The sequence below is a fragment of the Ostrea edulis genome, chromosome 3 (genome assembly GCF_947568905.1).
Source record: "Ostrea edulis chromosome 3, xbOstEdul1.1, whole genome shotgun sequence".
NCBI classification, from domain to species: Eukaryota; Metazoa; Mollusca; class Bivalvia; order Ostreida; family Ostreidae; genus Ostrea; species Ostrea edulis.
Genome location: NC_079166.1, coordinates 43,330,312 through 43,356,400, shown reverse-complemented (window position 1 = coordinate 43,356,400; position 26,089 = coordinate 43,330,312). Strand labels below are relative to the sequence as shown.

Genomic DNA, 26,089 nt, shown 5'->3' with positions numbered 1-26,089 from the left:
GAACGGGAAAAGTTGGAGTGTGTGGAGTCAAAGTAGAGTTTGTAGGTAATGGTGGCATGATGCCTGGCGTTTCAATGGATGTTGGGAAGTGATAATGTGGATTGTCTTGCTATAATAGTGTTAGAAATAGTGTCTCACATGGATTCCTTTTCACGGTTGGATATGCGTTTATACACATCTAAAGATGAGTCGGATTTGTGACCGGTAAATGACATTATCTGGGCAGATGAGAAATTTCTTTGACTTGGAAATTTCTATTCTATTCTATTTTGTATGCACTTATTTTATAAGTAAACAAAAAGAGAATTGCATTTGACCTAAGTGAATGATATGTAGTTTCTTGTGACGTATCTTGATAATTGCCAAAGTGGTCGATTGGTATAAAATGGTCACGTTGATGCTAGAATTATCCTAATGTATATGGGATTCGGTGCGCGGCTGAGTTAAGGCTTTCCCCATAAATAATAGTGCTGTAAAAAATGTACTTTACCGCACTGGCACATTACATGACGTCACAATGAAAAAATACGTCATGATGAAGGTCATGACCTACATATCTACATTCCGCTTTTGAGTGAAAGATGTTTGATTTATGTGACATGTGAACTTCAGTGCAAAAGGAAAGTTAGGGGAGGAAGTTGTGGCTTCAACAGAAAACATGTTTTTCAGGCTAGATTCAACTTCGTATATGCAAAAATCACCGCATCTTGCATATTCAATGCAAAAATTAGACATGTTACAAGTCACGATAAACTTGCTCCCATCACTTTTCAAATTAAGAAATTAATATGTTTTGAAGTTATATTAACATAAACTTGGATTGATATCTGGATATCGTGCCAATGGAATGATTTATACATGCACGGTACGATTTTATCTTGATATTTGATCACGTGATATACAGCTGATGTAGAGACTGTCGGTCTGGTGAAAAATGTATGGGAGGTCAATATGCACTTAATTATATATACATATTTTTTTGGTATAAAAGGGTTGTGTGTACAGAATTTGTCAAAAATTGATCTGTTTATTAATGCTTTTCCCCCTGACATATTTCTATGGCCCTACTTAACACAACTGCGTGTTCTATCGAAAAACAAAAAAACTTGAAAGGAGGAAACAAATGACATCAGGATAAGTCTTCTTTGCAGATTAAGTGAGTTTTGTAAAATTCAAGCTATAATATCTAACAGTTTGTATTTTTCACACGATCGAAGTATCAATTCGCATATGCGGGAACTACTTAATCTTTATCTAGTCTTCCTGTCACTAAAGCTTGGATAACTTCCTACCACTTTATCTCTCTGTTTCAATGTCAACCAGAGAATGAATATTTGAATGTCTGAATCAGTATTATCGTGTTCGGATATAAACACTTTATTTGAAGTGTGATTTGTAGAAATGTATATTGTTCTTTCAAGATGGAGGTTATGCTAGACAGGGGACGAGTTCGAAGCCAACCTTTGGATGCCTGGAATGGAATCAAATGTAGACTCATCGATATCATCAATACGGACAGAGACACTGAACGAGAATTTCTGATCTTATCAACATCAAAAGTAGGACGAGAAGTGAAGGTCAGATATCAATACGTTAAAAAATGTCGGAATATGATTGAAATATGTATTCAATGCAATATTAGTTTTTACGATTTCTATCGTTTTATTTAAAGTAAATATCATTCACAAATATACACATTAGTTTGAGATTTCGGGGGTCAATAGTTCAAATTAAAACTGGTCTTTCTTTTTACAGAATGGAGAGCAGTTTTTCGAGATCCTCGAAAATAAGTATAGTGAGCATTGTCATGTGGTGGAATTTCTCATCAACCTTACCGAGGAAATTAGACTTCATGTGGATGATGGTGTTACTAAAGTTGGTGATGAGTTACGAAGATACTTGGAAGATGTGAGGGATTATGACGATAAACTTACTGAAAAGGGGCTGGGAGCAAAATGCTTTGTTGGAAGAGAAATCGAAATTGCCGGTATTATGGAAACGTTAAAACAGGAAAACGAGAGAAAGGGTATGTTTTGTCAAAGAAACTATCATCGCTTCTTTCATTGCAATACTATCGTATACCTACCGTTCCTTAAATTATATTTAAAGGCATAAATTTATGTTACTGTGACGTATGATCCTTGCTTATACCAATTGACCATATCCATTCCACAAATGCATCCAAAATGCATTCCAATAAGTTAATTAATTAATGTAAGATGTTAAACATTTCAAGTTGTCATTTTCATTTGTAAATAAATCTCCCTTTTATCAATCGATTGATTTATTGAATATTGTTTTACGTCCCTCTCGAGAATATTTCACGCATATGGAGACCACTGCCGGTGAAGGGCTGCAAAATTTAGTCCTATGCTCGGCGCTTATGGCCATTGAGTAGGGAGGGATCTTTATCGTGCCACACCTGCTGCGACACTGGACCTCGGTTTTTGCGGTCTCATCCGAAGGACCGTCCCATTTAGTTGCCTCTTACGACAAGCAAGGGGATACTGAGGACCTATTTTAACCCGGATCCCCACGGGACTTTATCATTCGATTAGAGGACCATTTATTCTAGAATCTAGTTCCGCGAAATCCTTTTAATTTCATTTGAGGATTTTAGCAATCAATTCGATTTTATTGTGAAAAGAGTATTGAATATTGTTTTGATATGATGAACCTTCATTTATATATGTTTATTTGTTTCAAGGACTACTGATTTGTGGAATGGGTGGTATGGGGAAAACTAGTTTGGCTATAGAAATATGCCGCCACCTTTACATAGAAGCCAAATGGAATGTGTACAAGGTAGACTTGAGGTATGCTGAATTCACAGCTTGATTTGATTTAATCAAAAGTGAAATTTGTTTGGTTTTCCTAAAAAAGCAATTTTGTTAATACGAAAAGTTGACACTACCACGAGGGTCATTCAAAAATATGTATACTACTGCCATAACATTTTTCAGAACGTCATATTACATCCAAAATTTGTAGACATAATCAGACAAAATTGATTTTAATCATCCTGTAGAAAATTCAGATATGTTTCGATACATCAGAAAATATAAAAAAAATAAATAAATAAATGAATAAAACCGAAAAATGAATTCACGGCGCATGGTAGAATTTTGTTATTTACACAAATGCATCATATAATGCTAATTGTCAAATCTATCACAAACGGAAATAAAACAGAATAAAATTTATACGTTCGAGTAGAGAATTATTACATTATTTCATAAGCTAAATTTTGACCTATTATGTCAAGGCGTTTAATGGAAATCGATTAAAGAAGGCAGCAAACTAATTAAAATCAGATCCCAAGATACGCTCACAATCGCTACAGAGTATACGAAAGTCTGATTTTAATTAGATTGAGAAGGCAGGTAGTTCTCTTTCGTGAAATGAAAAAAATGACGTCGCGGGAAATCACGGAGCAGAGAATGGCCATAAATTTTGTGTCGCACTCCGGAAATATCCAATAGAAACTGTTAAAATGCTAGAAGAAGCGGATATGTCAAAAGTTTAGTCGTGCTTTAATGTATAAATGGCATAGACGATTTTCTTGTGGTAGACTCTATATTGGATGACAAATGTCCTGGTAGGAAACGAATTATTTGTGAAAAACTTGTCGAAAGAATAAGTAACGCTATGGAAAATGATGGCCGCGTCACTGTCGCGGAATTACAAGATATCTTTGATGTTAGCTCGATACTGTCTTCATTATTTTTACTGAACATTTGGAAATGAGAAGAGTTGCAGCCTGCTTGATATTTAGGCGATAAAGTTAGAAGGCGTCCAAGGCTGTGTGTGAAATGTAATGGGGAATATTTTGAGAAACTGTAAATCGCGACGCTGTGACGTTGTGTTTTTGACGTAACGATGCTCTGTGGCGAAAGAACATACTATTTTTTAAAATTATATATCACGGATACTATTTGATTAAATAAGATGACACATTCCAGGTCGATAAAATAAATGCGTTCAAATCCAATAACGCGTTGAATTTTATTTTTCAAAAATATGTACATGTATACGAGAGAGAGAGAGAGAAATTGTCTACGTATTTTTTTAATGACCCTCGTATATATTCTTTCCTCTTAATTGAAAACCTCTGCGTTTATCAATTTGTTTCATGGTATTGTTCAAGGAGGAAAACAACGAACGTAGATGTTTTAAATCAAATAATGAACCACGAGCAGTTCATCGTAGTGTTTTAACAATGTATATATGACTATAATTACATTTGTTGAAATGATGATCAATGTTACACAAGAGATGATACATTAAGGCATGGTTAAGTATTTCTGCTGTTGTCTAGGGAGGAGACAACGCTGAGAGATTTAATACGCAACACTCTCACTCGGCTTGGAGAAAATCTGACATTTTCTGCTAGTAGTCAATCAACAGAGGCCACAGTGGAAGATAATCATTTGACGTATTTGAAACAATTGCTTATTCAGAGATGTGATCAAACGACAAGTATGTTCTCTCTTTCTTTTTCTTGATTTATTACATTATTCTGTTCAAAGGATAGTTACTTGTGATGGTAAATATACATTTTTACTTTTACAGATTCGGCCTTGTTGTTTGATAACATTGACGACATCTTGGAGAAGGACAGACAAAGACTTCTTGTTTTTGTACAGCAGCTACTACAAAAGTTGGCTTCAAGTCCTCGAAAGAATAATGTATGTATCATATTCAAAGTTTCAAATAAGATTTGGTTATTAATCAAGGGGTCAGATAAGTTTTCCTTATTTGTCAAATTTGATTATTGATCAAAGGTTCAAAGAAGTTTTGGTTACTGATATATTTCTGTCACTTTATAGAACAATTGTTGAAGAAACATGTTTACTTCAGTATCTGATCAAGGCATAGGGTTCACGGAGAGTAAAATCAGGAATGCTTACTACTCCTAAGCACTTGATCCCACCTCTGGTGTGTCCAGAGCTTCGTGTTTGCATTACTCTTTATTTGAATTCTTTTGTAGGAATTGTGGGATTGATTGATGTTTGTCATGTTCACCTCTTTATGTCCGTTCCTTTTTCAGATGCGGATACTTTTCACTGCAAGAGAAAAACTATTAAACAGCAATACAATTCCTTTGCTTAGTGGGTTGATTCAAGAAACTGAAATTAGAGGGTTAAGTGAGGAAGTATCGATTGGATTATTTAGCATGACTCTTATAATGGAGGTAAGGAAATTGTTTAAGAAAATGAATGTTTATTCTGTTATTACATTAACAAATTCATAATGTATATATTCGTATACATGTACCTGTCTCGGTAGCTGAGTAGTAGAGCGTTCGCTTCGTAACCAGGAGATTGTGAGTTCGAACCCCGCTCGTGCCATGACCAGGTCAAGCCTAATACTATAGAATAAGTAGTGATTGCTCCTTCGCCAACGCTTGGTACCGTATAAGTTTTACATTTAGAAGTGACAATCACAGGTGTTTCGGATATGACATTGAAAACGGAAGTTCCGTGTCTCAACAGGCGTTTTCACATCATGAACCCTCACTAGTACGTCCCTGATCGCTAATATGAGTATATGTCTGAATTTATGGTAATTCACTTGCAGCTGGTGACGTCTCAATATGGGTGAAAAACTATCGACGGAATTGAAATAATGTATCATTGAATTAATCATACATATGTATATGCCTACTATGGTAAATAAAAACGACTAAAGAGGACCGGTAACACGGTCAAGATACATGTATTTCAAAAAGTGTTTGGAATTATCTTTTTTACAAATACAGTACATTCGTATACATTTCGGAAAATTCATAAACATTAGAAATGAAATACCGGTAATATGATTGTTTCAGAGCAGTGTTGATACGGCGAAGAAGATTGTTGCTTTATGTGGAAACTGTCCTTTAGCCATATTGTCGTTGTGTAACAGCATACGAAACTCAGATATCACAGCAGAAAAGTTGTTGTTTAACCTCCAAATGACCCAACATAACGCAGGGGGGTTACAGAGTTTCGGAGTAGGGTCGTGCTTGAAGCAATCCTTCAACCGTTTGAATAGGGAGCTCTGTCGATATCTAGTTATGCTGTCAGTTTTCCGTACAGCTAAGTTTGACATCTATGCTGCAAATGCAATTGCTGGTAGAAGCAAGAGTAGGGGAAAAGCGTTGACGTCCCTTGATCTTGTGCATCTGAAAAGCTGCCACTTTGTGGAAATAGCAGTCCAGGAATTTTCTGTCGGACGATCTAAAGCGTACTGTTTGCATCCATTAGTCGTCCAGTTCTTGATAAATGAAATTGATACCCAGGAAGGCTACGACAAATTTCACAAGTTGGCAAAAAATAGATTCATTGAATATTTCGATGAAGTTGTTCTGTCAATATCATTGGATCTTCATACACATCCAACAAAATTTCAGAAAAGTCTTATCGAAAACAAAACGCACATTCAAAGTTTCTTCAACTATGTAATTACATCTGGTAGGAATCTTCAAAAAGTGTGCGTTGATTCGTCAAGTGTGGTAAGCGAATTTCGTAAAGATGAATTGTGTTCCGTGGTCTTGAGTGATCACGAACGAAATCAATATTATGATCAATATATTAAGTATGCGAAGGAAAATGGCTTAGTCTTGGATGAAATACATTTCAAAACGATGAAAACAAGATTGTATTACGATATAGATCGATCTGACGAATGCCATAAACTATTAAGAGAAACAGAGAATCTGGTGAACAACAATGCCTCTCTTATAGAAGGACCCGCAAATCCTGTTTTGGCACATTTTTACTGGATGAGGGGAAGGCTTTTGAATGCTAAATCTCATTATAAAGATGCTTTGACGATGATGGAAAAGTCTATTTCATATTACCAAAATGACTCGGAGTTGTTCAAGACAGAAATTGCAAACATATATAATTCTGTTGGCGTAATTTACTATAACCAAAGAGACTTTGAAAAGTCTGAGGCATATCATGAAAAGGCACTCGAAATGGCAAAAGAGCAGCTTTCGCAAGAGGAAGTTGAGGCAGTGGGAATTAACATGCAAGTCTATTACACAAACATCGCAACTGCTCTGGTTGCACAGTGGCAAAAACAAATACATTTGAGCGAAAAACCCCACAGTCCACTGTTGATCAAAGCTGAAGAATATTACACTCGTGCTGTTCATCATGACCCTATACCATCAGAAAGCCGAGCAAAGAAACTAACTAATCGTGGGAAGCTGTATCTGAAAATGGAGAAATACGATGATGCTGAACAAGATTTGTCAGAAAGTTTGCAAATTAGAAAGAACGTATCGGTCCCCCCTAACGCAAACCTGACACACGCTTATCACAACATTGGGCGCTATTATGTTTTAAGAGGAAAGAATCCAAAAACAGGTAAAATGTGCAAATACATGTAATGTAATGTTTAATCATTTCACTATATGTTTGCAATTCGAATTGATATCACATGAATTATGTAATATTTGTTTTAAAGGTTGAGTATAGATAGTAATGCACTAATTAGTAAAATATAAATTGATGTTTAATCTAAAATATACATAGATCGTGGATAATGTACTTATTTTAATCATTTGTTACCTTTGTTCTTAAATTTATTCACGATAGAAAACCAGTTGGAATGCTTCAAGAAAGCTTTAGAATACTACAAGGAGGCGAAGTGTCAGATAAGAATAGGTGGATTGTCAGTCACAGATCCAATATACAAAGACATCGTGAAATTCCATAAACTTACGCTCAAGGTCCTTAATGATGGACGCGGACTGGAACAAATAAAACAATTTTATCAGGTGGGTGCCATTATTGTATTTGTAAATAAACTAAACATTTAATTAAAACTTTATTCAGATAAATATATGGAAATGTCTACTAGCTACCCTGTACACTATTGGAACATAAGTATATTCATACATACATTATGTGTATATATCCTGTTCTTCTCAGGAATTTGAATCGGGTAAATTTAACAAGAAAATTTGGAAGTGGAGGAACATTGATGAAACAATGACAAAATGTGAGTGTCTGGCATCAACAGGAAAAATCCTTCAAACTTATTCAGAATCCGAGTCGGACAGCTCTGATTCGGAGGATTAGTCGACCTCTGGCAGCTCCTCTGATCAATCTCCATTCATCGATACCACAGACAAAGACGATCGATCTGACTATGTCTACAAGGATTATTGAAATGATAATAGAAATTTGCAAGAGTCAATGAATCAATGAGTTTTGAATATGAAAAATATGATTTATTTACTTCTACCTGCGAAAACGACACTAGTCTCAAAGCCCATCTTCCTACAATCGATCAATCGGAGCGAGACAAGCTCGATAGTGGAATTGAAAGTTTGACCTCGATTCCATGAGTTCATTCTGCAGTACCGAAGACTTACACATCAAAAGAAGGCGACTTGTATCCATGCAATCAGGCTCACAGGATGACAATATGTTAACAAATGATGAAAAATAATACATGTAAATATATGGTTATACTCAAGGGGCACTGTAAAGATAAACACGCAAGACGGTAATCCCCCCATTTTTAACCTTATTAGTTTCTTTAAAACACTTAAATTCGTCTTAAACGAGCCTGAGTTCGGCCTTTTCCGTCAACTCGCAAAGTCATGTGACAGCCAGTTTCATTGTTCATGCAGTTCTAAGTGTGTTTACTATACGCGATGTACTAACATGTGTTTTGACGGAAATTCGTTTGAATTGAATGCAAAAAATAGATAAAGTAATAGTATTGAAAAAGAAATGTTTCGTAGTTGTAATCATATCGAATACGACGGGTCAACAACATGGTAAGAAAGTTGCGTTTGTATATATCGCAACCAATTCGATACGCAGAACCACCAGAAGTAGTAACTACGATACCGTAGGGATCTGGGTTAGAATATGTCATCAATATCCCTTGCCTGTCGTAAGAGGCGAGTAAATGGGTCGGTCCTTCGGATGAGACCTCAAAAACCGAAGCCCCGTGTCACAGCAGGTGTGGCACGATAAAGATCTATCCTTGCCATAAGCAACTAGCATAGACCTAAATTTTACAGCCCTTTATCGGCAATGGTGACGTCTCCATATGAATGAAAGATTCTCGAGCAGGATACTAAACAATAATATAACAAAAAACCTCTTTCTAACCCCACTTAGCATTTTTCTACTGTTTTAGTATATATCTCTTTGAGGTGTGTATATTACTCATTAAATGAGTCTTCCTCCTGTGACATTTGATGGAATCTATGTGTATTTCTGATCTCGAGTTGGAAGGCTCCACAAATATTCTTGTGTCCCTCTTTCTGAAAACATTATTTTCCGAAGGAGCGCCCCATGTAGTCCTCTTCCGACAAGTAAGGGGTATTGAGGACTTATTTTATCTCAGATCATCACGGGATTGTTAGAAAGAGGAAAATTAAAGATTTGTTCACTACAAAAACGCACAGAGCCATAGATGAAAAAGGAAATGAAAGAATAAATAGGAAGAACAATCTCATACAGAATAAGGGAAAATAAGAAAGAGTGCAAAACAAAAGAAGATAGGTTACGAAAAGATCAAAAGTTGATAAAAGGAAAAGCCTGGACAGCATAGCATGCAAAGCAGAAAAGTGCAGCAAACACAAATCGCTCAAGTGAAGTGTACCAACTTTCTAAACAACTTTGTGCAACGAAAGGTTGGTTGTTTGTTTGTCTGCTTTTCGTCCCGTAGGGAATTTTTCACATATATTGATACGTCACCAGCTGTAGCATCGTCGGATACCCACGGGTGATCTCGTTTTTTACTCATCACGTGATGAGTAAAAGACGAGATAACCCGTGTGTATCCGACGATGCAGCTGTAGTTGAAGTACTACAAATTTAGACAGGTGCATAGCGCTTTATCCCCTGCAAGGACTCCCGGAGGCCTCGAAGCGGCCTACAGACTCCCTACCCTTTTTTTTTTCCAGATTCACCACTCCCCCTATATATTCCTTCCGACAATTGCCGCAAGTAAATTGCATGTTATTGATTTCTTTTTAATGAAATGTATCATTCTTTAATTTTCTCTCTTAATTCTCCGGATTGTAAGGACATCTGTAAAGAGTATGTGCGTGTAATGTCTATCAGTTTTTAAAAACGGAGAAAGAGTCGATCGCCGGAAAGCATACATGCGTATCGGATTTTTTAAGGTAGTATTTAAACATTTCAGCTCTGACACGAAAGTCGATGAAGCCCAAATTCTACGAACGCAGGTAAGGTTTTGTAGAGACAAGTTAATCGTATGATTTAATCAACCTCTGACAGACAATGTTTGAATAATGTTCAAGTCGTAGAAATTTTGTAATATACTACTCAAAAGTTGATAATGATCACTAGGTTATATGTGTTTAATTTACCACTAACATAATAAAAGACATAAATTTGACTCAGACACGTGTTTACTCAGGTTATGAATGAAAATGCATGAACGGCATGAACTTTTATCAATACGGAATGCTTGAAATCTGATATCAACACCAAACGGTATTTCATTACAAAAAGTTAACAGCATACCAGAGAAAGAATTACACAGTTTTTGGGGATAGTCCATCATTACACTTAGTCGATGAAGTGTCAATACCGGGTATGCCTTCCCCTTGCATCAATGACGGTTTGACAACGTCGAGCCACGCTGTCAATAAGCACCCGGATGTTTCCAATGGGAAGGTTGTTCCACTCTTCCACGAGGGCGTTTCCGAGCTCTGCCAAAGTCGTGGATTGTGCTCTACGGCGTGAAAGGGCAACCTGCAGCATGTTCCATACATGCTCAATCGGGTTCAAGTCCGGCGAGCGCGCTGGCCAGTCCATACGGACAATTGTCTCCCGCTGAAGGTACTGCTCCACCACCCTGGCGTGATGAGGACGGGCGTTATCATCCATCAGAATGAACTCAGGGCCAACAGCACCAGCGTAGGGTCTGACGTAAACATCGAGGATCTCATCCCGGTACCGCACCCCGTCATTGTTCCTCTCTCCAGGACACGAAGATCTCCTCTTCCATCCCTGCTGATTCCACCCCAGACCATGATGGAACCACCACCATAACGGTCATGTTCATGTTCACTGATGTTGGCATCATGGAAACGTTCACGTTGTCGTCGCCACACTCGGTGCCTCCTGTCTGTAAAGTCCAAACAATACCTGGACTCGTCGGTAAACAGAACTTGAACCCAATCGTTCTGTGTCCAAGTGACATGATCTTCAGCCCAGTCCAATCGCTCCCGCCGGTGTCGAACAGTCAGCGGGACTCGAACACATGCCCTTTTCGAGTTGAGACCTGCATTGTGAAGCCGATTCCGTATCGTCTGAGTAGACACATTCACCCCCGAGGCGTTCAGGAGGTCGTTACGTAGGTTGGTTGCTGTCCAGAAGGGATGGCATCGTGCCTGAAGAGCCACAAAATGGTCTTGGGGTTGGGTTCTCGACCTCTGACGATCACCCCCATGTCGGTGTGCTGCTGTACCAAAAGTTTGCTGTCGGTTCCAGGCCCTGTTTACAACGCTCTGACTGACGTTTAGTGCATTTGCAACGTCACGTTGTGAATAGCCAGCGTCAAGCATTCCAATACATCTGCCCAGTTGTTCTGTCGTCAGGCGACGCTTTATACGTTGAGGGGGCATTGTGTTAATAAACGTAGTGTAAACACTCAAGTGAGTTTGAAATTTTAGAAAGAATCAGACACCGATGCCTGAGTGAAAATTGTGCAATGGTAGCAAAAGCATAAACTGTGGTAAGAAACGCATTTCCCATGGCATGAAATGCACGAGCAAGTTTGTTGAAGACGTTTTTGATTTCACTTGGACACAATATTGCCAGTTATGCAGTTATTAATTTTTTAAACAAAAATATCTATGATCCTTATCAAATTTTGAGTAGTATATTATATGAAGGTCAAAAATAAAATTAACATGACGCTTAAAGTGGAATGCACTCTAAAACAGGTCAATTCACAACAGGTTATCTGTAACACTCGTGAAATCGATTTACACTAACTAGATATACAATTTGGGATTAAAACTTCATTGTTCAAAAATGTTTTGTTACTGTTTATGTGCCAAGAATTAACTTCAAATGTTTTTGGTCAAATTACCGACATATTTTGAGACGCACATAATTTTCATAAAAAGGGCAATATTTCAAAAACAAACATGGTCTGCATGGGTTCAAAACATTACAGAGTTAATTTAATATTCAGGCTGACACTTTAAAAGCTCACCGATTAAAGTGGTGTGAATTAAAGGAGGTTTGGGAAAATAACATAAGGAATTTGAGGATCACCAAGCCTTTAAAACAAGTGCCTTATAGTGGGTACAACAACACTGTGATGGGCCCAGAGGAAAAAAAAAAATATCCAAAGAAATCTAGAGTTTAGTCTGTACATGTATTGCATGCTATATTTGCTTGGTTAAGTCGTTAGTATCATATGTAGTAATTTTACAGCGGTTTAAATCACGCAAACTGCGTTGGTCAAGAGGCAATATAGTCGATACTCTTGGGTTTAGAGCCTTTTTATGTATCTAACTGACCATATAGAAAGAGGAAATATTTTGAAATATGTGACTACACCGAAAATTGAACACGTAACCCTGCATTATTAGTGAGCTGTTCTACATAGTTTACTGTCCAGGCTGATGACCACAGTCCATCTTCTGCCTCATCACTGTTGTCAAAATTCTAATTCATATTGCAGTAATTTTGTCAGTTGTTAATGTTAAAAATACAAGAATTGCGTGACACATCTGTTGTGACAACATGACTCTGCTTGAGTGTACAACTAGTAGTAGCTGCCAACTTGAATTTTAAATCAAAGTAACTTGATATTGTGCATATTGTGATAATGAGACAATATGAAATATTAACAATCCCTCTAGCCTTTTGTTTGGTGTCCCTGGTTGTAATGCATACACTTTCAAACTTGCATTTCTTCACGATTTCATTATTTATTTTCCTTTTGATGTTGTGTTATGTAATTTATATGGCCAACATGCTATTGCATTTTAGGAAAAATAAATATCATACACTCTATGTTAACAATTGCAAATACAAAGATTACGTAAAGCGATAATCGTAATAAGCAACATACCGTCGTATTTTGCTAATAGTTAATTTACAGACGACACATTGGAAGGTAATCCCTTACGATGAAAATATGTGTATGCTCTCTCTCTGTCTCTGTCTCTCTCTCTCTCTCTCTCTCTCTCTCTCTCTCTTTTCGCCATTGTGCTCCTACCCTAGACAAAAGCGTCAGCGGTTTGAACTGATTAGTTGAATCAATAGTGGTTACATACCGACCTCCAACTCCAGAAGGCACCAACTGAACGAACATCAATCTACACTGCAGAAGGATGTTTTCTCATCAATTTTACAAATTCGACCCTTTTCCTAATTTTGTAAAAGATGATATCTTCAAAAGTACATTTGCAGTTTTAAAACTTGGAACTCCATTGTGACACAGATTGACTGTTGGCCCAATGTTTGATAGAAACTAAACCTACATTTTAAAAGATGTTTAATCTTTCCTGTAGTAGCAGTTGGAGAATTTTTTTCATGCATATTTATTGTGTAAAACTTTAGATCCCTCTTTGGGGTTCACACGGGTGCTAGGCGTCATGATTTGAGCAGATTAAATCTATTGAACGCACATGATGATGCTTTCAAATCAATCTGTATTATCAATCTGCACAGCACTGACTGATGACTGAGCCAGGGGCTTGTAGGGACTTGTAACGACGGCCAGAACTTTTTAAGTTTTGGAAAAAGGAAAAAGTCGCATGGGGCTAGATTTGGAGAATATGGTGAGTGTGACGAGACGGTAACCTCCGATTTCAAAAATTGCTTCACAAGCTCAAATGTATATGATGGAACATTATTATGAAGTAGACGAACATGCCTAAATCCTGACACAGAGCGGAGTTTATGATGACATTTCTTGAGCTTTTTTAGTATAACATCTCGGTAATACCGACCTGTAAAACTTTTGCCCTTCGGTACCTGAATTTGTATGGCTATATCATCACATGAGAAGAATATGCATTATGCAATAAAGAACCTTCTTTGTGCTTATGGTTCTTTTGGCAACTACAGACCTTCTACCTGTTTAGTTAGCCATATTTTGTTTCCAAATTTTCTTCCTGGTTTGAACCCATGTTTCGTCACCAGTAACAATGTTTGAAAATTGTCTTTGATTGAATTTGGGAAACATTTTGAGCAATTGCTTAGCGGTTTGTACTCCTACCCGTTTTTGGTGATCCTTCAATGTATGCGGTATCCATCTGGTAGAAGTCTTTCGTACTTTCAAAATGAAATACACCCGCGATAGTGATATGCCAACAGCTTTCGCAATATCACGAATCGTGTATCTGCCATCACTTTCAATTATTCCCCTGACTTTTGAGACATTTGCCTTGCCTGTTACAGTCACAGGTCAGCCAGATTTTCCTGCATCTTTGACGGACTATGTGCCAGTCATCAATTTCTTTCTCCACCTGTCTCATAAGATGCCTTATCAGACCCATAAACTTCCCCAATTCAGTAAAAATCTGCCGAGTTTTGTGCGAACTTTTATATAAGCTCTAATTTCTTCAATATTCTCAACCCGTTTCCCAACCATTTTTACAACAGTGGTCAAAGACTATCTCTATTGAAATGATTGATTGATTGATTGTATCTTGCTTAACGTCTCACTCGAGAATTGTTCACTCATATGGAGACGTCACAAAGACCGGTGAAGGGCTTCAAATTTAAGCCTATGCTCGGCGCGTACGGCCATTGAACAGTGAGATTTCTTTAGCGTGTCACACCTACTGTGACACGGGTCATCCGTTTTTAAGGTCATCTCCGAGGACCCGTGACATTCACACCTGGTGCCGAGCGTTTGGTGATGGAACTGTCACTACCTGTTTTAACGATTTAGGTCTCTCGCGGCCAGGATTCAAACCCCGACCTTCCGCATCTATTGAAATGAATATAAATCTGAAACTATGTGGAGCTGAAGGCTCGTGTTTATACCGCTGGAAAGGTATTGCATAGAGCTATTCAAGATTATCATCATCCACGAAATTGTGCAAAGCGTTATCGCGCTGTGGTACAATACACATTACATATCGAACAATCCTCGTATTGTAACAGGAATTAACACCTATCAGTTTTGATTTCTTTTTTTAAATTTCAATTGGTGGCAGACTTAAATCATAAAACCAGTGTTTGGATTTCTTGTTACTCCAAATGTACTCTTCAGAATGAAATACAGAAATGGAAGAAAAACTCTATCGGAAAGTAATAAGTTATTAATGGAATAACTTATTTCAGTGGCGGGTCCAGGATTTGTGAAACCAATAAGCTTGGGGTCCCAGTGTTTCGAGGCTTTTATGTGCCATTGTAGCTATATGTTAAACATGATAGAATCAATAAATAACAAATTCTTGATTTGTTTATTTTTATGCACTTGTTTGTATGAATGTCAAATCTTATATATTTGCTGTTGTTCTACTAATTCATTTTAAATTTTGGTCACAAAATAGTGGCCGGCCCCCTGTCTCCTTTAAATCCGCTACTTTATTTGAACTCCTCCATTTGAAAAAATTTATAAAGGTCATACTAGTAACTGGTTTGTTGATGCTTGGTAATCTGAATAGCTTCACTTCAGAACTACTCTCAGTGCCCAATAGCATGGTCTATATCAGCTATTATATGCACACCTTCCACCTATATGTTAACATTTATTTAATACTTCAGAATTACACAAGTGCATGCAGCTATGATAGTGAACAAAGTTAAAGACTACAATAGGTATGTACATTGGTATATTTATTGGAAGTTATTATTCATTATTATAATGTCATGGTCATTGTGACCGGCGGTGAAATTACATTCCAAAAACCGACTTCAATGTACAAGTTTATCTGTATGCACTTATTCTATTAGTATACAAAAAGAGAATTGCATTTCATCTAATTCAATGACGTGTCGGCTATTGTGACGTATTTTGATAGCCATCAGGGTGATTGACTGATTTAAAATGGCCACGATGATCCTAGAATTCGTCTTCTGTTGTGTGTTCTATCCAAAAACAACAAAAAACTTGAAAAGATGTTACAAATAACATCAGGATAAGTCTTCCTTGTAGATTAGGTGTTTTTTGTGTGAATTGCAAGTTTTCATATCTAACAATTTGTATTTTGCACACGATCAAGGTCCCTAAACTACATATGCGGGGACTACATAATCTGGATTTAGTCTTCCTGCCACTAAAGCTTCAATCACTTTATACCACTTTAACTTTCTGCGTCACTGTCAACCAGAGAATGAATATTTGCATATCAGTTATATCGTGTTCGGATATAAACACTTTATTTGAAGTGTGATTTGTAGAAATGTATATTGTTCTTTCAAGATGGAGGTTATGCTCGGCAGGGGACGAGTTCGAAGCCAACCTTTAGATGCCTGGAATGGAATCAAATGCAGACTCATCGATATCATCAATACGGACAGAGACACTGAACGAGAATTTCTAATCTTATCGACATCAAAAGTAGGACGAGAAGTAAAGGTCAGATATGAATACATTTAAAACCCTCAGGATATGGTTGAATAATATATATGCAATGCAAAATTTCTTTTCTTTTTATTGAAAATTAATTTTGTTTACAACTCAAATTCATATACACTTTAGTTTGGGAATTTAGGGTCTCTATCCCATATTGAAACTAATCTTTCTTTTTACAGAATGGAGAGCAGTTTTTCGAGAACCTCGAAAATAATTATAGTGAGCATTGTCATGTGGTGGAATTTCTCATCAACCTTACCGAAGAAATCAGACTTCATGTGGATGATGGTGTTACTAAAGTTGGTGATGAGTTGCGCAGATACTTGCAAGATGTGAAAGATTATGACGATAAACTTATTGAATTGGGGCTGGGAGCAAAATGCTTTGTTGGAAGAGAAATCGAAATTGCCAGTATTATGGAAACGTTAAAACAGGAGGACGAAAGAAAGGGTACATTTTGTCAACGAAACTATCATCGCTTCTTTCATTGCAATCCTATCGTGTACCTACCTTTCATATTTAAAAAGCATAAATGTATGTCACTGTTACCATTTTAGAATAAAATGAACCAATATTTAATTATCCTTGGTTATAACCATTGACTTTATCATTTCCTCAAATGCATTCAAACAAGCTTGTCAATTAATTAATGTAAGATGTTATGCATTTCAAGTCATCATTTTCATTTATAAATATTTGGAGTTTTTATCACTCGATTAAAGAACCATTTATTCTAAAATCTAGTTATTGGATTCTGTTGCAGAAAATACTTTTAATTTCATTTCAGGAATTTAGTAAACAATTCAGTTTTATTGTGAAATAGAGTATTGAACATTGTTTTGATAGACCCTCAATTTTCTAGGTTTTATTTCTTTCAAGGACTACTGATTTGTGGAATGGGTGGTATGGGGAAAACCAGTTTGGCAATGGAAATATGCCGCCACCTTTACATAGAAGCTAAATGGAGTGTGTACAAGGTAGATCTGAGGTATGTTGAACTCATTGCTTGACATTTTATTGGTTTTCTTCAAAGAAAAACCTATTTTGTTAATACGAAAAGTTGAGGACACCATTATTAATTCTTTCTTAACAAAAAAACTGTATTGCGTTGATAATTCAGTTTCATGGTATTCTTCAACCAGGAAATTAACGAACGTAGGTGTTTTAAGACAACGATGAACCACGAGCAGTTCATCTTGGTGTTTTCACAATTTATGTGAGACTATCATATCCCAGTCAATGGATCGAATGAATAGAAATTACCGTACCTATACCAGATTTCTAAACGTCATAAAAACCCTTACAAAGATACTATATTACATTGCTGGATCTAGTAAGTGTTCTACCTAGTCTCTATCTTTACTCCTCACGAAAATATTAACAGCTGTGAAGGAAAAACTTCAAACATACTGTGCCACTACATATGCAAGAAGTGGTTTAAATCAAATGTGGATTCTAAAACATTTTTAAAGAACGTTTAGTAAACTTGAAATGGCAAAGCTTTTCGCAAATTAATAACATGAAAACGTGTGACTTTTAAACACTTTACACGGCTATTCCTCACGATAAATCAAAGCCTAGACTTTTTGACATAACAGACAGTTGTTTCTTCAATATAACTGGAAAACGCAAATATTCATATCTAGTGATTAGTCATCGAAAAATATCACTTTGTTAAATATCACCTGATCCCACGCACAAGTACTCTGAAGTTGAAATAAAAAAGATTCCTCATTGACAATATCTTCGTACTCTTCCAGTCTGTTGGAATTCCCATCGGCACGAATTGTGATCCTTTGTTAGGTGACCTGTTTTTATATTCATACGAAGCAGAATTTATTAAAAAAACTTCTCCGTGAGAAGAAAACATATCTTGCTGTGGCGTTCAATGCAACATTACGATAGATTGACGACGTTTTATCTATTAACAATGATAACTTTCATTAATATGTCGATTCGATATATCCCCAGTGAACTCGAAATAAAAGACATCACAGAGTCATCCACTTCTGTTTCATACTTATATATTTTATTGCAAATAGATATTAACGACAAACTAACAACTCAACTTTATGATAAACGGGGTGATTTCAGCTTCTCCATATTTATGGAGCAATTTTGCATTATCACCTGCATATGTTGTTTATATCGCTCAACTGATTCGATATGCAAAAGCTTGTTCTGCATATGATCAGTTTTTAAATGAAGTCAGGCTACTGACAAACTAACATATATCTGGTTTATCCAGGAGTCCGTGTTTTTCCAGTTCTCTATTTTGTATTGCTTATAGGAGTAATAAGATTGATCACTGTTCGTTATCTTCACCTTTTATGTGTTGCAATAATGATTAGGGCTACACAAGAGATGAGACATTAAGGCATGGTTATGTGTTTCTACTTTTGTACTAGAGAGGAGACAACGCTGAGGGATTTGATACGCATCACACTCACTAAACTTGGAGAAAAGCTTACATTTTTTGCTAGTAGTCAATCAACAGACGATAGAGTGGAAAATAATCATTTAACGCAATTGAACGAATTGCTTCTTCAGAGATGTTGTGATCAAAAGACAAGTATGTTTTCTCTCTTTTGCTTTCTCTCACATTATTCTGTTCAAAGGATTTTCACTTCTGGTGGTATATATACACATTTGCTTTTACAGATTCCGTTTTGTTGTTTGATAATATTGACGATATCTTGGAGAAGGACAGACAAAGATTTCTTGTTTTTGTTCAGCAGCTAGTACAAAAGTTGACTTCAAGTCCTCGTGAGAATATCGTATGTACCATAGTCAAAGATTCAAATACGTTTTGGTTATTAATTAAGATGTCAGATAAGTTTTGCTTATTCATCAAATTTGGTTAGTGATTAAAGGTTAAAAAAAGGTCAGAAAAGATCTTTTTCTATCATTTCATAAAGCAAATTTTGAAGAAACATGTTTACTCCGTTTACCTGACCAAGATATAGGACTCACGGAGAGTATAAGCAAAGATGCTTACTCCTCCTAAGCATTTGATCCCACCTCTGCTGTTTCCAGGGGTCTGTGTTTGCCTTATTCTTTATTTTGAATTCTGTAAGGAATTGTGGGATTGATAGATGTTTGATATGTCCGTTGCTTTTTCAGATGCGGATACTTTTCACTGCGAGAGAAAAACTATTGAACAGCAATACAATTCCTTTGCTTAGTGGGTTGATTCAAGAAACTGAAATCAGAGGGTTAAATGAGGTAGCAGCTATTGGATTATTTAGAATGACTCCTATAATAGAGGTAAGGGAATTGTTTAAGAAGACGAATGTTTGCTTTGTGATAGCAATATCACATTAATAGTGAATATACACACATGAATATGCATACTATAGTAAATAAATATGGCGAAAGAAGACCGGTGACATGGTCGAAATATTTCAAAAGAGTGTTTAGATTTTTGTTTTTTACATATACCAGTACATACATTTCAGAATATTCATCAACATAAATCTGAATACTCATTATGACATTTTTCAGACCAGTGTTGATACGGTGAGGAAGATTGTTGCTTTATGTGGAAATTGTCCTTTAGCCATATTGTCGCTGTGTAACAGCATACGAAACACAGATGTAACAGCAGAAAAGTTGTTGTTTAACCTCCAAATGACCCAACATGACGCAGGTGGGTTACAGAGTTTCGGAGTTGGATCGTGCTTGAAGCAATCCTTCAATCGTTTGAATAGGGAGCTCCGTCAATATCTAGTTATGTTGTCAGTTTTCCGTACAGCTAAGTTTGACATCTATGCTGCAAATGTAATTGCTGGAAGAAGCCAAAGCAGCGGGAAAGCGTTGACGTCCCTTGATCTTGTGCATCTGAAAAGCTGCCACTTTGTGGAAATAGCAGTCGAGGAATTTTCTGTCGGAAGATCTAAAGCGTACTGTTTGCATCCATTAGTCGTCCAGTTCTTGATAAATGAAATTGATACCCAGGAAGGCTACGACAAATTTCACAAGTTGGCAAAAAGTAGATTCATTGAATATTTCGATGAAGTGATTCTGTCAATATCATCGGATCTTCATACTCATCCAACAAATTTTCAGAAAAGTTTTATTGAAAACAAAACGCACATTCAAAGTTTTTTCAACTATGTAACGACATCTGGTGGAAATCTTCAAAAAGTGTGCGTTGATTCGCCAAGTGTGGTAAACGAATTTCGTAAAGATGAATTGTGTTCCGCGGTCTTGAGTGATCACGAACGAAATCAATATTATGATCAATATATTAAGTATGCGAAGGAAAATGGCTTGATCTTGGATGAAATACATTTCAAAACGATGAAAACAAGATTATATTTCGAAATCGATCGATCTCACGAATGCCATAAACTATTAAAAGAGACTGAGGATCTGGTAAACAGCAATGCCTCTCTTGAAGAAGGAACCGCTGATCCTGTTTTGGCACATTTTTACTGGATGAAGGGAAGACTTTTGAACTCTACAAGCCATTATAAAGATGCTTTGACGATGATGGAAAGGTCTATTTCATATTACCAAAAAGACCCGGAGTTGTTCAAAACAGACATTGCAAACATACATAACACTATTGGCGTAGTTTACTTTAACCAAAAGGACTATGAAAAGGCTGAGTTATACCATGAAAAGGCAATCGAAGTGGCAAAAGAGCAGCTTTCGCAAGAGGAAGTTGAGGCAGTGGGAATTAACATGCAAGTCTATTACACAAACATCGCAACTGCTCTGGTTGCACAGTGGCAAAAACAAATACATTTGAGCAAAGAATCCCACAGTCCACTATTGATTAAAGCTGAAGAATATTACACTCGTGCTGTTCATCATGACCCTATACCATCAGAAAGCCGAGCAAAGAAACTAACTAATCGTGGGAAGCTGTATCTGAAAATGAAGAAATACGATGATGCCGAACAAGATTTGTTAGAAAGTCTGCAAATTAGAAAGGACGTATCAGTCCCCCCCAACGCAAACCTGACACACGCTTATCACAACATTGGCTACTATTATTTCTTAAGAGGAGATAATCCAAAAACAGGTAAAATGTGAAAATACATTATATGATTTACAATTCTTAATTGCAGACATTGACTCTGCATTTTGATTTGATATCACATGAATTATGTAATATTCAGTTTTACGGTAAAGTATAGAGAATGATGCACAAAGATGCTTAATCTAAAATATGCATAGATCATGGAAATTGTGATTATTTTATTCATTTGTTAAATCTGTTCTAAAAATTATTCATGATAGAAAACCAGTTGGAATGCTTCAAGAAAGCTTTAGAATACTATGAGGAGGCGAAATGTCAGATAAGAAGAGGCGGATTGTCAGTCACAGATCCAGTATACAAAGACATCGTGAAATTCCATAAACTTACACTCAAGGTCCTTAATGATGGACGTGGACTGGAGCAAATAAAACAATTTTATCAGGTGGGTTCCATTATTGTATTTGTAAATAAACTAAACATTTAATTAAAATTTTATCCAGATGAATATATGGAAATGTCTATTAGCTACCCTGTAGACTATTGGAACATAAGTATATTCATACATACATTATATGTGTATAAATCCTGTTCTTCTTAGGATTTTGAATCGGGTAAATTTAACAAGAAAATTCGGAAATGGAGGAACATTGATGAAACGATGACAAAAAGTGAGCGTCTGGCATCAACAGGAAAAAACTTGGAAGAGTATTCAGAATCCCAATCGGATGCTTCTGATTCAGGGTCTGGCAGCTCCTCTGATCAATCGTCATCCATCGATATCACAGACGAGGAGGATCGATCTGACAATGTCAACAAGAATTAATCAGATGATGATATAAATTCGCAAGAGTCCATGAATTTTGAATACGAAAAAGTTAAGTTGCTTACTTCTACCTGCGAAAACGAAACTGTTCTCAAAGCCCTTCTTCCCAAAATCGATCAATCGGAGCAAGACAAGCTTGATAGTGGAATTGGAAGTTTGACCTCGAGTTCCATGAGTTCGTTCTGCAGTACCGAAGATTTGCACATCAAAAGAAGGCGACTTGTATCCATGCAATCAGGTTCACTGGATGACAATGTGTTTACAAATGATGAAAAATAATACGTGCAAAATGTATGGTTACTTTCTAGGGGGCACTGTAAAGGTAAACACGTATTTCGATCTCAACGGAGTATTTTAAGGATGACGGATATTTACATAATGATTTTTGCTAAACTTTCATTGAAACCTGTATTGTAGGTTACAAGGTGTAGATAAGTTTTCCACTACACAAATACGCGAAAGAATGAAGACGACAGCTTTCAATTTTTCTTGCATTAAATATTTCTTTTAGTTGTATTAAACCGAAAATGAGTCCTACCTTAATATTTTCTTTGTAATAGATGAATTTGTTTTAAATGAGCCTGAGTTCGACCCTTTCCGTCAACTCCAAAAATCCTGTGACAGCCAGTTTCGATGTTCATGCAGTTCTAAATGTTCTTACTTTACACAATGTACTAGAAAGTATTTGTAAGGCAATTCAGATAAATCGAATGTAAACAAAATCAAATAGATAAATAGTACAAAATGATAGTTATAATCACAGCGGATATGACGGGTCACCAACATTGTAAGAAAGCTGCGTTTTCTTCCTTTACAATGTTGGTAAATACCAGATCTCAGAGAGTAAAGGTAAAGAAAAAGAGAAATAGTATTTTGTAAATGTTTTATATTGAATGTGCTTTTGCATGAGCGAAACAAATACTGCTTTCATTCCATTTTAATGGCTCACATCACCGTATACCACAACTGAGGTCAAACGTTTACCCTAAGTAAAAGTCAAATATTTCGCAGCGATTTTATTATGTTTTGTGTTACCTGTATTAATGGCAGCCAATGTGACAATTCTTTATTTTTCTTTATTTATTTTATTGTACATTCAATTTAGATTGCACATTATATACATTGTACTATATGTATTATGTGAATTATAAACATATTTTTTGAGATATTTGAAAATTTACGCAAATCATATTTGATGTAAATATTTTAGCTATTGTTTGTTTTGAGATTTATGTTTCGACAAATATGTGTGTATGTGAATTTGATTCAACAACGTTATGCTAAAACCGACATATTTCACTAGACTATTTGTTGCTAACATGAAAGGTGAAGATAACGAAGAAGTGATCAATCTCAAAACTCCTATAAGCAATACAAAATAGAGAGTTGGGCAAACACGAACCCCTGGATATACCAGATGTGGAATCAGGTGCCTAGGAGAAGGAAGCAACCTCTGTCGACCGGTCACACCCGCCATGAGCCCTATATCTTGATCAGGTAAACGGAGTTATCGGTAGTCAAAGTCAGTGTGCCAAGAACGGCATAACAATCGGTAGGGAACGAGTCAGACGGCATTTGACCCAATGATAGGTTATACTGGCAAACTATATTTTTATAACGACTACAGAATTTGCGAAATGCTGAATTTAAACAAAACTATTTAGAAATCGGCACCATCATCTTCTTTGTCAGTAGTCTGCCACGATAAAAAAAAACCCAACTGATCATATGCAGAACAAACTCTTGCATATCGAATTAGTTGCGATATATCCACACCATATGCAGGTGATAATGGAATATTGCTAAATAAATATAGATAAATATAGTTAACGATGGTGAAGCTGAAATCTCGTTTGCCGTTACTACCGTATCTATTTCCAATAGAATAACTAAGTATGAAGCTGAAGTAGACGACTCTGTGATGTCTTTTATTTAATAATATCCTTTATTTAACAACATCATTTTCTTATTTCGAGTTCGCAGGGAATGAAAATTATCATTATCAATAGATAGAACGTTGTCGATATATCTAAATATCAGAATTTTTTCAAAAGCTTCTACATGAGAAGATTGATTAATTGATTGATTGATTGATTGTATCTTGCTTAACGTCTCGTTCGAGAATTTTTCACTCACCAAGACCGGTGAAGGGCTTCAAATTTAGGCCTATGAGATATATCGACAAAGTGTTATTAACAATACTCATTTTTTAAATGTTGATTCGATATATCCCAGTAAATTACACCACAGAGTCTTTCAGATCTGCTTTATACTTAACTATTTTGCTGAACATAAATGATAACGGGAAACTAACAACTCAACTTTCTAACAAAGGGATGATTTCTCATCCTCAACTTCGCAGATCTATGTAGCAATATTGCATCATCACCTGCCTGTGGTGATTGTGTATCCCGACTGATTCAAAACGCTAGAATTTGTTGTGCATATTGTCAGTTTTTACATCGAGGCAAGCAACTGACAAATAAGTTGATGTGACATTGGTTTCAACAGATTTGTTTAAAGTTAGCATTTTGCAAATTTTATTATTGTTTGTCATAAAGTTGAGTTGTTTATTTGCCGTTAACATCCATGTTCAACAAAATATCTAAGCATGAGTGAGCTGTCGGTCAGAGGTGTTATTACTCAGGACTGCAAGTGCAAATATCCCCCGGTTCGAGTTCACAGGGATACCTCGAATCGACATATGAATGAAAATGACTATAGTTAATAGTTAAAACGTTGTCGATATATCTAAATGTTGAGTTGAAGGCACATCAAGATATTTCTTCTCTTACAGAAGCCCCATAACGAATTCTGCCACGTAAAATCACAAAAACAGGTCAGGTATCTTGAAGTATGGCTGATTTGAAATTTTGTAACCAGGTCTTCATTAAGAAGAAAGTGGTGTTATCAAGGCATGATGGGAGAAGACAATTCAAACAAACAAATCAATTTGACAGATCACCTCTTACTGTGTGTGTTGACATTTAGAAGAACTGGCAGGAAAATCTGGGAGAACTCATCATCGAGGAGACCGACTTTGAAGCGAAGACACGTAGAAAGATGACAATACCGCTTCTATTAGGAATTAAGTTTAGAAGAATCTCTTAAACAATGTCAGACTATGCAAAACTCCAACTCAAGCCGAAGGAAAGAGGCGCCATAAAGTATATCACTAAAAAAGCAAGTGGTCGTTGGAAGTTCGGCACCGTGCTTGCTGCCAGATAATATGGATAGAGCTGACGCCGAAATACAGATTGATGTCATGGTCACTTAAATCAGGACGCAGAACCACCAGAAACTAGTTTGAATAAAGCTTTCAAATCCAACAAGAAAAAATGACTTATTGAGTACAGTATATGAAATTTCAAATATACCTAGATCTACTCTAATTTCAAACAACAGATGTACAGTTGCAGTTTGTGCATGCCCCCACCCCCTCATTTTAGGGTAATATAACTTACAACGCTTATTTTCTCATTAAATAACATTCTTCAATTTTAGCCGTTTAAGCCTAGCTCATCTTTCAATAAGGCCTAAAAACACTATTTAAACAAAATTTTAATGTATCATGCTGAATTTTCTTCTCATCCTCACAAATATCAAGGGTTCTGAGTGAACTCATGGTTCTATGGGATGGCCAAATGGACTCAACCAGGGCTGCTAACACTGCAAGAATGTTTTCTCAATGTATCAAGGTCCATGTCCCAAATCAAGCTGATTTATAAATCCTTGAA

At 36.3% G+C, this 26,089-nt stretch overlaps 2 protein-coding genes across 4 annotated transcripts; both read left to right on the top strand.

Annotated features, from left to right (window-relative positions):
• The first annotated feature begins 1,093 nt into the window (after positions 1-1,093).
• Positions 1,094-9,437, top strand: LOC125674182 (uncharacterized). Of its 2 annotated transcripts, XM_056157795.1 has the most exons (10): positions 1,094-1,156; positions 1,422-1,577; positions 1,756-2,026; positions 2,708-2,816; positions 4,319-4,479; positions 4,573-4,688; positions 5,051-5,194; positions 5,831-7,358; positions 7,590-7,771; positions 7,926-9,437. In XM_056157795.1, exons 2-10 carry the CDS (start codon positions 1,422-1,424, stop codon positions 8,073-8,075), a joined length of 2,817 nt encoding a protein of 938 aa, XP_056013770.1. In that variant the 5' UTR covers positions 1,094-1,156; the 3' UTR covers positions 8,076-9,437. The 2 variants fall into 2 exon arrangements, with proteins under 2 accessions (XP_056013770.1, XP_048767216.1); XM_048911259.2 differs by lacking the exon at positions 1,094-1,156 and having other exon boundaries at positions 1,320-1,577.
• Positions 9,438-9,937: 500 nt separating this feature from the next.
• LOC125674181 (uncharacterized) lies at positions 9,938-23,642 on the top strand. 2 transcript variants are annotated; one of them, XM_056157794.1, is made up of 11 exons: positions 10,116-10,207; positions 15,729-15,782; positions 16,387-16,542; positions 16,719-16,989; positions 17,419-17,527; positions 18,948-19,111; positions 19,201-19,316; positions 19,663-19,806; positions 20,044-21,571; positions 21,790-21,971; positions 22,128-23,642. In XM_056157794.1, the coding sequence occupies exons 3-11, from the start codon at positions 16,387-16,389 to the stop codon at positions 22,350-22,352; spliced, it is 2,895 nt and encodes a 964-aa protein (XP_056013769.1). In that variant the 5' UTR covers positions 10,116-10,207; positions 15,729-15,782; the 3' UTR covers positions 22,353-23,642. The 2 variants fall into 2 exon arrangements, with proteins under 2 accessions (XP_048767215.2, XP_056013769.1); XM_048911258.2 differs by lacking the exon at positions 15,729-15,782 and having other exon boundaries at positions 9,938-10,207.
• The last annotated feature ends 2,447 nt before the right edge of the window (positions 23,643-26,089 follow it).